At 46.0% G+C, this 13157-nt stretch overlaps 1 protein-coding gene across 1 annotated transcript; it reads right to left on the bottom strand.

Annotated features, from left to right (window-relative positions):
• Positions 1-1550: 1550 nt before the first annotated feature.
• PGK1 (phosphoglycerate kinase 1) lies at positions 1551-13126 on the bottom strand. The gene is made up of 11 exons (XM_063170338.1): positions 13002-13126; positions 10499-10549; positions 9495-9650; positions 9234-9378; positions 7132-7235; positions 6363-6482; positions 5628-5742; positions 5154-5333; positions 4438-4615; positions 4169-4267; positions 1551-2019 (listed from the first exon to the last, which is right to left on the bottom strand). Exons 1-11 carry the CDS (start codon positions 13064-13066, stop codon positions 1979-1981), a joined length of 1254 nt encoding a protein of 417 aa, XP_063026408.1. The 5' UTR covers positions 13067-13126; the 3' UTR covers positions 1551-1978.
• Between the last annotated feature and the right edge of the window lie 31 nt (positions 13127-13157).

Below are 13157 nucleotides of genomic sequence, written 5' to 3'. Positions count from 1 at the left end.
TTACAGATAGCTTTGTTTTGTTGCTTTTGATGGAGAGAGGAAAAAGCCAGCAGAGGTAGTGGCCACACACCAACCTTCCACTGTAAACACCCAGAAAGGAGGGCTGGGGGAAAGGCTGTTATTGCTCCATGGGAGTCCAGCAGCACAGGGGCACAAGAGTGACACAAAAATGGGCTGTGCTGTCACGAGGTCTTGTTTGGCAGAGCCAGACAACAAGGATCTGTTACAAGACACGGTGGAATGTTTGTTTTTGTAGTACTGGATTTCCAAAATCCATGCTCTTTTTGTGGCTGACAAGCCCCCTCCTTTCTTTGCCTCGTTCCTGCAGCTGTTGGAGGTCTGCACCCCTGCCTGGAAAACATGAGCACAGCACAGCAAAAATGTGCATCATTCATGTGCCATCAGACAATGCTTGGGAGAGTTACAAAGGAGGGGAGGAAGAGGAGAAGGAGACAACAGTGCTGCAGTAATTTGCATTATTTCTACTGTCTTTGCAATAAGTCACTTTTAGCTTTAAACTGTAACAGCTAAATATTTCACGGCAGCTTTACCACACTTCAGCATTGCTGAGTTTTCATTCACACTCCCTCATGACCAGGTAAAATTTGGCAGTGTCTGTGTTCTAACACACACTTTCATTTTGTTTTGGTAGTATTTCATATATAGAAATTAACTGAAAAGCAGAATCTGTGTTGTGACTTGTTGCTTACCTCAGGGATTCCCTCCATGGTTTCATCCTCAATGCTTTGTGCTGTGCAGAACCTCCTGGGAGCACCACTGGGAATCAGAGCAGGCCCTGGCTGCCCCACACCACTCACCCTTCCTGGATCCAGCAGGAAGATGCAGCAGCAGTTCAGCTGGAGCAGGGCCTCTCCTCAGAGCAGGGCTGTGACTGCTGCCATAACCCAAAGCTGAGGCTGGACAAGTCCCAGGTTTGGTTTTGTGCCCACATTTGGGCCCTGCAGTGAGCACAGGAGCCAGCACAGGGCAGCCCATGAGGAAATCCAGCTCCAGGCACTGGAAGCACCTTGCTGGGCCTCCACTGACAGTACCTGCAATTCTGCCACGTGCTGAAGCCACACACAAACCTCAGTGTCCAACTGGGCAGTTTCACCATGCTGCTTTCAGTGCTTGTAGGACCACAAACTGGAACAGAGGCACAATTCTGTTTGCCAGGGACTTCATTTGTACCTGTCTCAGTCTTCAAAATTCCCCTTGGATTGACATTAAATACATTAGTTGCCCACTATGAGGCAAGTTCTCTAAATGACAAGCAGCTGAACTTGCATTTTTCTTACTTGCACATTCAAATTCTCATCTTACTTTTTTAAGAGGGGCATTAAGTTTTAACATAACAGCACATCTTTGGCAATTTACTTCCTTACCAAGTTCACTTTGATGATGACTGGGTGCTTATAGAACCACTAGACAAACACAAAAGGAGATTTAGAAACAAAGAGGAAATAGGAGAAATAGCTCAGATCCCAGATGCTAGAAGGTATTTTAATGCAGACCATTCTAAAAATCTGAAATAAGGACAACATACAAACTGGGAGCACTTGAAATATGTTTATTCAGCAGCTATTACAACCAACCTCCAAAAAACTGGAGTCCCTCTGGTTTCTGAACCGTGTCAAGTGATGAAAATGCCTTTAGGATGGAAGCTGGACAGTGCACTCCTTTCTGAGATATATGTCTAACAGGGATTAATCTCTTTGAAAAGGCAAAATATAAATATATACACTCTAAATTCACAACAACAGCTTCAACTACGTTAATTCAAGTGGGGTAACAGTGGACAAACCCACATCATGTAAACTGCAGTCAGGAAAATCTCTGCTCTCTGCTGCTCCCTCCTGCTCCCAGGCCCCGTTCTGGTTTACATTCTGGGATGTGCCTCTGGCAGAGCTGGAACACGGAAGCGCTGAAGTGCTGGATCTCAGGGGCTGTGCACGGGACCAGGCTGGGGCTCTGCTCTCTACACATTGCTCAAGGCATCCACACCAGGGAGAACCTTACCTGGGGACACAGAAAACACAGCAGCAGGGTTAGGGACCTCTCAAGCAACTTTGCAGCATTCAAAGAGATGCAATGTTAAAAAGTGAATCAGGAATTATAGGTGGAAAACAGAAGAGTTTGGCTCCACATTGACTGTGGTGGTGTTCACAGGGGTCTCAGGAAGAGAGTCAGATCCTCATCTCTTCCATGTTTCAGAAGGCTGATTTATTATTTTATGATATATATTGTATTAAAACTATACTAAAAGAATAGAAGAAAGGATTTCATCAGAAGGCTTGCAAGGAATAGAAAGGAATGATAACAAAAGCTCATGACTCTGAGAGACTGAGCCAGCTGACTATGATTGGCCATTAATTAGAAACAACCAGCATGGACCAATCAAGAGTGCACCAGTTGCATTCCACAGCAGCAGATAATCATTGTGTTTCTTTTTCTCCGAGGCTTCTTGGGAAAAAAAATCCTGGCAAAGGGATTTTTCAGAAAATACCACAGCTACAGTTGACCATGGTGGTTCCATGGACCTGCTCCACACAGTGAATCCACCCAGATGTCAGCAGAGATTCCAAACACAGCCCAGCCACCAACTCTCAATTAACAGCAATGGCACATTTCTGTTCAAGTCTCTGCCAGGGCCAGATCCAAACACCCAACATCCTTTTCCATTAAATTTGATGGCAAACAGATTTTTGATTGGATTTAAAGAGTTGCTGCATACTTTCTTAAATCCCTAGTGGCATGTAAATAGAATTCTGGGGAGTGTGATGGAAATTTTAAGAATGAATGAAGAGAAAAAGCCTCCTATGAGTCTCAGGTCTTTAAATAACTAAAACACTCAGGTTGAGACATTTACACATTTCATTCCAACTGATGGAATCAAAGAATATTCTCAACTTTGAGTACAAGGGCCTAGATTAATAAAGTACAACATTTTCTAAAACATTTTTAGCTTTTTGTCCTACTTTAATAATGAACAGACACCGCTCTGGTTTTGCCTTTCCTCAGAAAAACAACCTTCTAATGCTCAAGCTGTGCAGCAGGACTGAATTGTATCACTGTTCACAACTCACTAGTTTGCTGAGTTTTCAGGGATTTTTTCCTTTTCTTCATCTTCAGAAGCTTTTCTAATTAGCCAGACTTCCGTTGCATTTAAAAGATCACACACACAAACCCATATTTTGGGCCAAAACTTAGACAAGTTTGTGCTTTTGAATACACAGCATTTCCTTCGAGCCATCTGCATTCTTTCCCTTCCCCATCACTCCCTAGGCAACAGAAACAAAAGCTCTGTCTCCCATCTTGCTCCTGCAAACAGCAGCTGCAAGGCAGTTTATTGAAGTTTCTCCTCTCCAGAGGAGTTGACAGCGTTGGATAATTTACACACACTGGGAAACGGCAAATTACCAGAGGAAATGAAAAGTCGTTTCGAGAACAATGGAACTCGTTACAAGAATCCCTTCATTTCAATCCTCTCCATTTTGAATTCCAAGCACCCTCGTGCAGGTTTGTCGGTGAGCACTAGAGGGCTCCCCAAACCCAAGGGAATGCCAAACAGGAAGAAGAGGCTTTTGGCAAGAATTCCAGACTGTTCTGATGAGGTTCCCCTATCAGAAACCGGGCATTTTCAACTGGCTGGCACGTCCTGAGGGATCAGTGACCAAATCCAGCCCACTCTTGTTTTCTATCCCAGTATTTTTCCTTTCTGGGAGGAGCACACTGTGTTGTCTGCAGGAATATTCCATTTTCCTTCCTCTCTTCCTCTGTGAGAGCTACAGAACAGGAGAAGAGGAGCTTGTAGCTCCAAAGCTACATGTAACTAACTCCACATGGTGGCACAGAAAAGACATTTCTCTGTGTCCTGGTTTGATAAGGAAGTGAGTTTTTTGGGAGTTTGTGGTTAAATTAATTAGTGTTGAGATTTGAATATTGGTATTTGGTGTGGCTACTGAGAACATGGATATGTTTTTGAGAATATAGGGGGTTAAAAGTAGAATACTTTTAAGGGATTTTTTTGTTGTTGTTGTTTTGGTTGGTGGAAGAGGTTAGTATCAAACCATGACACTCTGTTGTTGTGCTTTCCTGATAAATGCTAATGGCAAAGCACCCAGAACTCCTTATTTACTAAAACAAATGAAGATAAAAGAGGATTTACCCTCTAGCAGCTCCAGGCTGGCTCCACCTCCTGTGCTGACATGGCTGACTTTATCCTCAGTGTTCCACTTAGCACAGCAAGTGGCTGTATCTCCACCACCTGTAGCACAAACAGAATCCATGAGACACAAGAAATACAGATTTTGTCCAACTGAAGGACAGAGGAGAACTTCTGGAAAATAATTTGATCAGTATTTTTATCACAGTGCTGGCCATCACAAGCTTCCTCCATGCATTTAGAAACAGAAGAACAAGAACACAACTACTTACCAATAATGGTGATGCAGCCTTTTCCAGTAACTTCTACCACTTTGTCCATCAGGGCTTTGGTTCCTTTGGAAAACTTGTCCCACTCAAAGACTCCCACTGGACCATTCCACACGATTTGCTTGGCCCTTCCCACAACTTCAACAAACTTCTTCACACTCTCAGGGCCACAGTCCAGGCCCTAAGGGAAGTGAGAGAAGTCATCACTGCTGACCCCCAGCTCAAATCCCCCACACCCAGCCAGAAGCTTCCCCCTCACCCCAGACAAGAAACAAGAATTTCTCTCCATTCACAGACAGATTTGCCAGCAGCTGCTGCAGGAGGGTGGAGTCTGGGGGGGTATTTACCTTCCTAACACTTCTTAATCTTCCAGTAAGTCAATTTTAAATCAATGTCAGATTCTTGAAACCTTAGAAAACTTTGCCAACCCTACTTAAATTCCAGTCAAATAAAAGGGATTTTTACTGCATTCAGATCTGCATGTTCAGAGAGGAATTTTGCTGTTTTAATCCAAATCTCACAGAAGCTACTTTAGACTTAAAATTTCAGAACAAACAACAGGGCTTCAATTTCATTAAACCAACAAACTCCACACAGCTTGACTGCCCTCAGAACATGTGCCAAGGCTCACAATTACTCTTTCTACTCCTTTAAGAGGTGTTCTACCCATCCTATTCCTTACTGCTGCCCCTGTCAGTCCCTGTCCCACTCAAACCTACCATCCAGCCAGCAGGAATGCCTGAAGCCACTGTGGCCTCCCCAGTCTGTGCATTCTCATCAAATTTGTCAGCAGTGATGAAGTCAACAGGCAGAGTGATCTTCACACCATTCTTCTCTGCCTTGGCCATCAGGTCCTTGACAATTTTTGATCCCTCTTCATCAAACAGAGAGTTGCCAATCTAAAGGAAACATTTGGAATAAGTAAGAGAGGTGTTTGTTTAGCTCCTGGTCATGACAGAAGAGAACATCAGCACTCAAACTGCCCAGACAGCAATTCTGGAAATACTGTTTTCTTAAAGCACATGGAGAGACAGAGGAGCAATCTGAGTTTTGCAAAGGGATTGTCAAGTCATTTCTCAGTGCTCCCTACGCTTGCAGAGAGCCAAGAGAGCCTGTGCTCAATCCCAGAACATGTAAGGGGCATTCAGACCACATTCCCACTAGGAGCAGACATGGAATTGTTCTCCTCATACCTCCATGTTGTTGAGCACTTTGAGGAAGGTGAATGCCATTCCACCACCAATGATCATCTCATTGACCTTATCCAGCATGTTATTGATCAGCTGGATCTTATCCTGAACTTTGGCTCTGTAAGAGAGAAAAGGAAAAAGAATTAATAATAAATATTGTGACTTTAGTATGTCAAGGCTGTTCTAGAGAATGATCCAATAAAAGAATTGTTTGAAATGGGCAAAAAGAGAATTTTGCAAGTTAGCAGGCCAACGTTAAAATTCAACTTCCTAGAGCATTATTCAGCCCTCCATTTCTTCTTTTCTATTTAAATATAAACCTCATTAGCCCTTTAGAGCCTGATTTCCCCTGACTGCCCAGCAGAGCCCATGCAGCCCCAGTTGCATAATGAGAGGTCATGTCAATTTACAGAGCCTGAGCACTCCTGTACCCTGAACTGGGGGGAAAGGTCACTGACAATGTCTGGGCCACCTCATGGCTCCAACTGCTCTGCTGGCTCATCTGGGCAAAAAACTGCTGGGGACTGTCTTGATTTGGGGAACAACAATGAACTGTCAGATTGTATCATCACAGGAGCAGATGTATCAGTTAGCTCCTCTCTAATCCACATCTCATATCTCAGGAGTCAGCTACTAATCTGAACTGCAGGTACACTAGAAAGGAAAGCACTTGCTTGAATAACATGTCATTTGTTAGGGCAGTTAGAGAAATAGTGTCACAATGTTCTTGAGCCTTACCCTCCAAGAATTGCCAAGAAGGGTCTCTCTGGACTCTCCAAGGCCTTGGCAAAATAATCCAGTTCTTTCTTCATGAGGAAGCCAGCAGCCTTCTGAGGCAGATTAACACCAACCATGGAGCTGCAGAATTAAAGTAAAAAGTGAGGAAAGGAAAAATTTCCTTTTTCACAGCATTACAAAGCCAACCCTTTAGTCAGCTGCAGCAATGAGAACAGCTAGGACCTGCATGAAAACACACACAGGGGCTTTGTTTTCCTAGCCTGATAAGACAGCTGTGCATGCCTCACTTCTGACATTGGTTCTGCACAGAAATATTGATTTGCAAGACATTTATCATCTCAACTAGTGATCCAACAAACAAGAGGACAATTAAGAATTCCCAAGAGCAGGGATTTCTTCTTCCAAGAGGACTACAGTCTGCAAGTACACATATCCAAACACACTCCATGAAAATAATAACTCTGGAGAGATTAGTATTTTAGAAAAAGGGCTGTTGTGTTTGCAGGACAATTAATACAAGCCCTAAGTAATCATTAGATCTTCAAAGTCTAAAAAAAAGTCTTAAGATCTCATTTCAAGAGACAAACCTGAAACAGCATACACTGATGACAACCTCCTCCAGTAAATCCACTACTGAGGAACAAACACAGCACAATGACAGTGGGGTGAGCCCAAAAGCAAGTTACAACTCCTCAGGGGCAGTATTTGATGTGTTTCCACAGCAGACACTGTTCTGCAGTTCTGCCTGGGGAAGGGAAATGGGACTCACCTGTGAGCTCGGTGTGCAGTGCCAAAAGCATCGTTGACATAGACATCTCCCAGTTTGGAAAGAGAGGCTCTGAAAGCCTCCACTTTTGCAGGCTCAGCCTTGATCTAAAAAGAGAAAGAAGGACAAGTTTGTACCCTGAGACTTTGACTCTGAATCTGAACTCAAAGTCAGCTATTTGACTGAAATCCAAAGCAAAGGTCAGTTTGAGGAACTCATCAGCCCATCCAGTGGGTCACTCTCTTCATTTGCTTTTTTCCAGTCCAGCAGAAGCAACAAAGTTTAAATGGTTTAAATTCCACTTTAAACTCCCCTAGACTGCTATTGCTGAAACTGTTCCCACTTCTGAACTGCAGCACCACAAACCTTCCAGTCTCTCTCCAACAGAGTTCCAGTGTTGTGTGGTGAACACAGGTAGCACAGGAAGGGTGTGGAGAGACAAGGCAGGGATCAGGCTAAACAAATTCATGCTCACTCACTGAACAAAGCAAGCATCATCTCCAAGAGATACAAGTAAAAGGCTGAGCTCCTGAAGGACTGATTTAGCAACTGCACTGAGGATTAACCAATGAACAGTCTGATAAAAGGCTTGCACACTGTAACAGGCCACAGTGAAAGCAGCCAGTGCTGGAAATGCAGATAAGTGCAGTATGTAGTGGGTAAGGACAGGTGTATTTCTGTGAAAAGACTACTCCAAGCATCCTACCAAATCCTCACAGGATGGCTTTTGCAGTCCAGCTCTCCCTCCCAGCATGAGGAGACAGCAGAGCCCACAAGCAGCAGGTGAGTGCTCAGGGGCAGCTGGCAGCCCCTTGGTGCAGGAACAGCCCAGACTGGAGCCAGGCCACCCCTCCCAAGGGCTCTGCTCAGTCAGCTCAGCACCCAGGGAGGCCTCTGCCAGCACCAGATGTGACACCACAGGGACAGTGGCAGGAAGGCACTCCAAGAGATGGCAGCAGGGCTCAACACAGCTTTGGGGCCCTTTTTAGCAGAGACTGTGCAGGAGACAAGTGCAAGGGACCACAGAGATTCTGCAACAATGCTGCCAACTTCTCCTCACTCTGGCTGCACAGAGACTAAGTGCTCCAGTTGGAACCAGCTCCATCTGTGAGCAGAACACAAGAGGCTCTGACAGAAGGAACCACCACCACTGCATCTACTTTGGAAAAACACAGTTCAAGCAGCAGTCAGCAACCCTGTATTGCATCACTGTTTCCATAGCACTGACTTTCACCTCTGCTAGGAGAGGCAGCTCTGACACTGGCACCCCTCCCCTGTTGTGCTCAGTGCAGTGTGTGCTTCCATATGCACACACCCAGCTAAATCACCTGGGAATTACAGAAACACACAAAACCGAGGGACTGTCTCCCAGAGAAAATGAAATTCTTGCCCCACTCTTCTCCCTGCCACAATACCTGCAGTGGCACACAGTTCTAGCAGTGAATAAATCCAGATTTGCTCAATTTCCCCCTGCCATGTGCACAGGCTCACCAACTCTGTGCTGTGTTCCTAAGCTGCAGGAGTCCTGTGTCAGCCCATAAAGGGCACACTCCATGTCAGCATTCCCTCCAAGCACAGGATCTCTGTGAGCCAGCGGGGTCACCATCGCTAAGAAAAGCAGCTGTCTGGAGCAAGCACTCTGCTGACCTTCAGCAAAATGTCAGAGGTGCAAGGCAGCCTGCTTCCAGAGAACTACTCTGAAGAGCACACAGGCTTAGGGGTTTGATAAGCCCTGTGCTGCAGAAATATTAGTCATGTAACCCAAAAAGGAAGTATCATTCTTATGGGCCTGGGGGCAACAAATTGTCTCCAAATTTTAGACATCCAATACTGAAGCCTAACAAGCAGCAGTTTCTTGCACAGCTCTAGTTTATTTCTCCTTCTTTGACAGAGTCATCTATAGCCTTCCACTTGAGCTGTTCCATCTTGGAAATTCACTGCACTCCACTCAAAGCTTTTGCACAACAGTGGGACACAGTGAACTACAGATCTCTGACATCCTGTTAAGAGCAGGTTCACAATCAGTGTGTTAGAGAGGCTGCTGGCTCCTTGTCAGTCTGCACAAACAGCAGGAAAGACCAGAGCAGGCACACATGAAGTTTCACCTTGTTCCCTGAAGCATCTTTGCCTTTGCCTTCCTCTTCAACGTGGAACCTGAGGTTCTCCAGCAGGATGACTGAGCCAGCAGCAGGATTGGCACAGGCGTTCTCCACCTCAGCACCAACACAATCCTTCAGGAACAACACCTCCCTGCAAACACAAGCCACACACTGTAACCTCACCAGTGGCTTCCTGGTGGAAAGAAAAACATCCAGGTCCCCCAGCAGGGAGGGTCTGGTGCACACCAGGCTGCTTTTGCACTTTACCTGCCCAGGAGTGCCTTCAGCTCCACAGCTACTGGGGCCAGGGAGAACTTGTCAGGCATGGGGACACCATCCGGGCGACCCAGGTGGCTCATGAGAACCACGGACTTGGCCCCATGGTCCAGGCAGTGCTTGATGGTAGGAACAGCTGCCTTGATTCTGCAACAGCACACAACAGCTAATTAATAAGGAATCAATTAGAGTTTACCAGGCAAGCAGATTAGTACCACTTACACACGAGCCCCAGGAGCTGTCCCTCGAAAATGGCAAAAGAAACAGAGCACAAGAGCAGAACATTCTCCATGTTTTCTTTTAAAGAAAATTCTCCATCCCAGCCTGTTTTCATACATTTCACTGTTATCTTCCATGGACATGGAATTAAAATGCATTTTGTAATCTAAGTTCTGCTGATTGCTCAGCTAAGAAATGCCAGGACACAGCTGAACAGTACCAGGCTCCCTGGGTTACTCTGGGATCCTGCACCAGTAGAGAAATGATGAGCAGTGAGAATATTGTGGTGAGCAAAGCTGGCACCTCCTACAAGTGGCACACAAGCAGGGCAAGACAGCTGGCATCACTGTTTGTAAACTCCAGGGTTTTGTGTGCTGCACAGCAACAATTACTCTAACAAAGACAACAAGTTACCACAGCCCCAGGGTAAGCAGGAGGCACAGAGACTTCTGGATAGTAAGAGAGACAACTTTCACACACAGCCTAAGGGATGTGGCTGTGAAATGGCCACAGCCAATTTAAGAAATTTAAGTTAATCTCTAAAATAACATATTTTTTCCATATGCTTTCCACAGCAGCCACAGTAGGTATCACCTTTGTATTTAAGTGTAGTTTGCTAGCAACTGCAGGGGGTTTAATTAAAAATTGTTGGACTTTCTCTGACTCCTTTAATATTCTGGTTTGAACAGTGACAGCTTAATCATGGTAATGTTCCAGGTACTGGGGTGAAGTCAGACACAGCAGAACCTCCATTTGGGATGGAAATTACAGCTCACCTCTGATTGTTGGTTATTTTGTGATCCTTCATTGGAACATTGAAGTCAACCCTAAAAAAAAAAAAATCAGAAGCAAAATTAAACATTAAATAAGTAATGAATCTGTAGAATTAGTTTTAAATATTCAACAAATGAGTGAAGGAACCTGCCAGTAAAGGTGTTGGCTAGAAAAGCAGTGTTACAATTAGAGTTAGATGTTCACCTATGGCCTGTAGACAAGTTCTGTTCTGAAATCAATGTGTTATCAGCCATTTCTGCTTGTGATAACATCACAAATGCTAGAGTAACTCAGGAAAGCTGGGCCACCAACACATCCTAACGCTCAGGACCAGAGCAGCAGTAATGCTGAGCAGGAAATAAACCCAGATACAACTTTTCATTTTTAAACAATATGATTTCAGACCCCAACGAGGAACATCCAAAGGAAAGGAAATGAACGACTAGTGACCTTGTGTCCTCAAATGAGGCTTCAGAAATACTTGGCTGGACTACTGTGGCCAGCAGGCATTGAAGGAAGCTTTAACTTCTGTCCTCTGCAGCTCTAATCTCCCTGCTGTGGCTTATCACATTCTCCCTGGAAGACCTGACTTGGATCTTGAGGTGACTTCCCGAGCCGTGCCAGCTGGAGCTGCGGCAGGGAGGAGTTTCAGGGCCTGGCATCGCTGTGCCCATGTGCAGGAAGCTGCGTTGCGTAACCGCGGAGGCAGAAATCGCTCACAGAGCCACGGGAGGGAACACCCATGGCCGGAGCAGAGAGCACAGCGGGCATCCTTCATCCTTCTCTACATTAAAAACACTGCGTTCAGCAAGCTGAGTGAATGAATCCCCCCGCAGCCCCCTCAGCACGTGAAACAAACTGGAAGAAAGGACAAAAGCTGCCAGCAAAACAGGAGTAGCTGAGCAGAAAGAAATTGAACTGGCAGCCCACAGCACCGTGGTCGAGTTCTAGAAGGGGCAAAGAAAAGCATTATCCTAAAAGGAGACAATAAAAGGACAGTTTTCTTTACAGAGCCATCAAAACTACAAAAGAAAGGTCCAGCTCAGCCTTCTTCCCCCCTACCATTGAAATCTGAGCTCCCTGAGCCCTCTCTCCTCCCCATTCTCAACTTTTCCTGAAGCTTCGGCACTGGGCCCCGAAACTAAGCAGGATGTGAGTAAGCCGAAATTACCATGAACATGAGGAGAAAAAGCAGAGGTATCGATTTTAGTACTACTGAGAGCACGTGGTGACTCGTTCCAGGAGACACTGAGCCCGGCAGCTCACCTGCTGGGTTTGGGTAGCCCCTCACGGAACAGCAAAATTAATTAATTAGCATTAATTAACGGAGATTTTGAGCGGGCAAACCCAGCCCACCGCCTGCCAATGCACGGCTGCTCTCTGTAACATGACTCAGAAATGGAAAAAAACCAGTCAGATGGCAAAAAAAAAAAAGTCAGGTACAGATTTCTACACAGAGATCTTTTGTTGTATCAGACTTAAAAAGTGCACGGAAATCCGGAGCGAGCTTCTTCGGTACTTGCTACATGGGCTGGTTTCCGATAATCAAATTAGGGAACTAGTTCAAAACAAGGTTGAAGAAACAAGGGGTAAAAAGAGCAAGTTGTCTGTCAGACTGTGACTAACAGGAGCTATATTTTTCCTATCCCTGCCTACTCACAGAGCAGATAACACACACACGGTAACCACGTTATAGTGACCTTGAACAAACTACCCCATAATTAAAGTATTTCGAGCAGGACGTATCACGATGTACCTTCGTGCCCTTATCTCCCAGGACTTGGCAACAATTTTAACATGAGGCGTTCAGGCACTGATGCTTTATAAATAAGGAGTGACTGCCTATTTTAGGGTTTCAGACTAGGATGTGCTGAAACCCTGCGGTGATGCCCCAGCCCTGGAAGTGTCCAAGGCCAGGCTAGAAGAGGTTTGGAGCAACCTGGTCTAGCAAAAGGTGCTCGTGCCCTTGGCATGGGGATGGAAACAGATGGGCTTTAAGGTCCCTCCCAACCCAGGTCATTCTGTGATTCTATAATTCGATTCCTGCTAAGAAATTAATTATTATTGGTATTTGGACAGCTGAGCAGAGCCGTACTTCACTTTTTTATTGCAGCGCTTTTTAAATTTACATTAAGGAAAAAAAATTACTGGGAAATAAGCTTTTTTGGGGGTAGTTCTCTGGGATAAAAGCACGGCAGGCTGGCTGGATTTGCCCTGCAGCCTCCTGTGGCCGACACACGTGCGAGGGAGCGGGGTGATCCAGGGCCGGGATTTACACCCTGCCCGGCCGCCACGTACCCGCAGGGGAGCCGGGCCGGCTCCACGATGATGCAGGAGCCTCTCCAACACCCAGCGAGCGAAAAATAATGAAATTAAAGCTGCACAAATCGACATGCGCCAGGCTCGGGCAAGGGGCTGCTACCGGGGGGCACCGACCCGGCCCCAGCGTGGAGCATAGAGCAGGGCGGCCCTCAGGCGACGCACATTCCTCCCGCAACGCCTCACCTCATGACGACGCGCTTTCCCTTCACGTCCACCTTGTCCAGGGTGAGTTTGTTGGAGAGAGACATGTTTGCTACCCGCCGCAAGCACACCGTCCCGCTCAACCCGCTCCGCTTCGCCGCCTCCGCGTTCTGCCGCAGCGCCGCCCGCGCCGCCACC

Source organism: Melospiza melodia, chromosome 16 (genome assembly GCF_035770615.1).
Source record: "Melospiza melodia melodia isolate bMelMel2 chromosome 16, bMelMel2.pri, whole genome shotgun sequence".
NCBI lineage: Eukaryota > Metazoa > Chordata > Aves > Passeriformes > Passerellidae > Melospiza > Melospiza melodia.
Note: the sequence above shows the minus strand (reverse complement) of the source record. Positions and strands in the feature narration are given on the sequence as shown.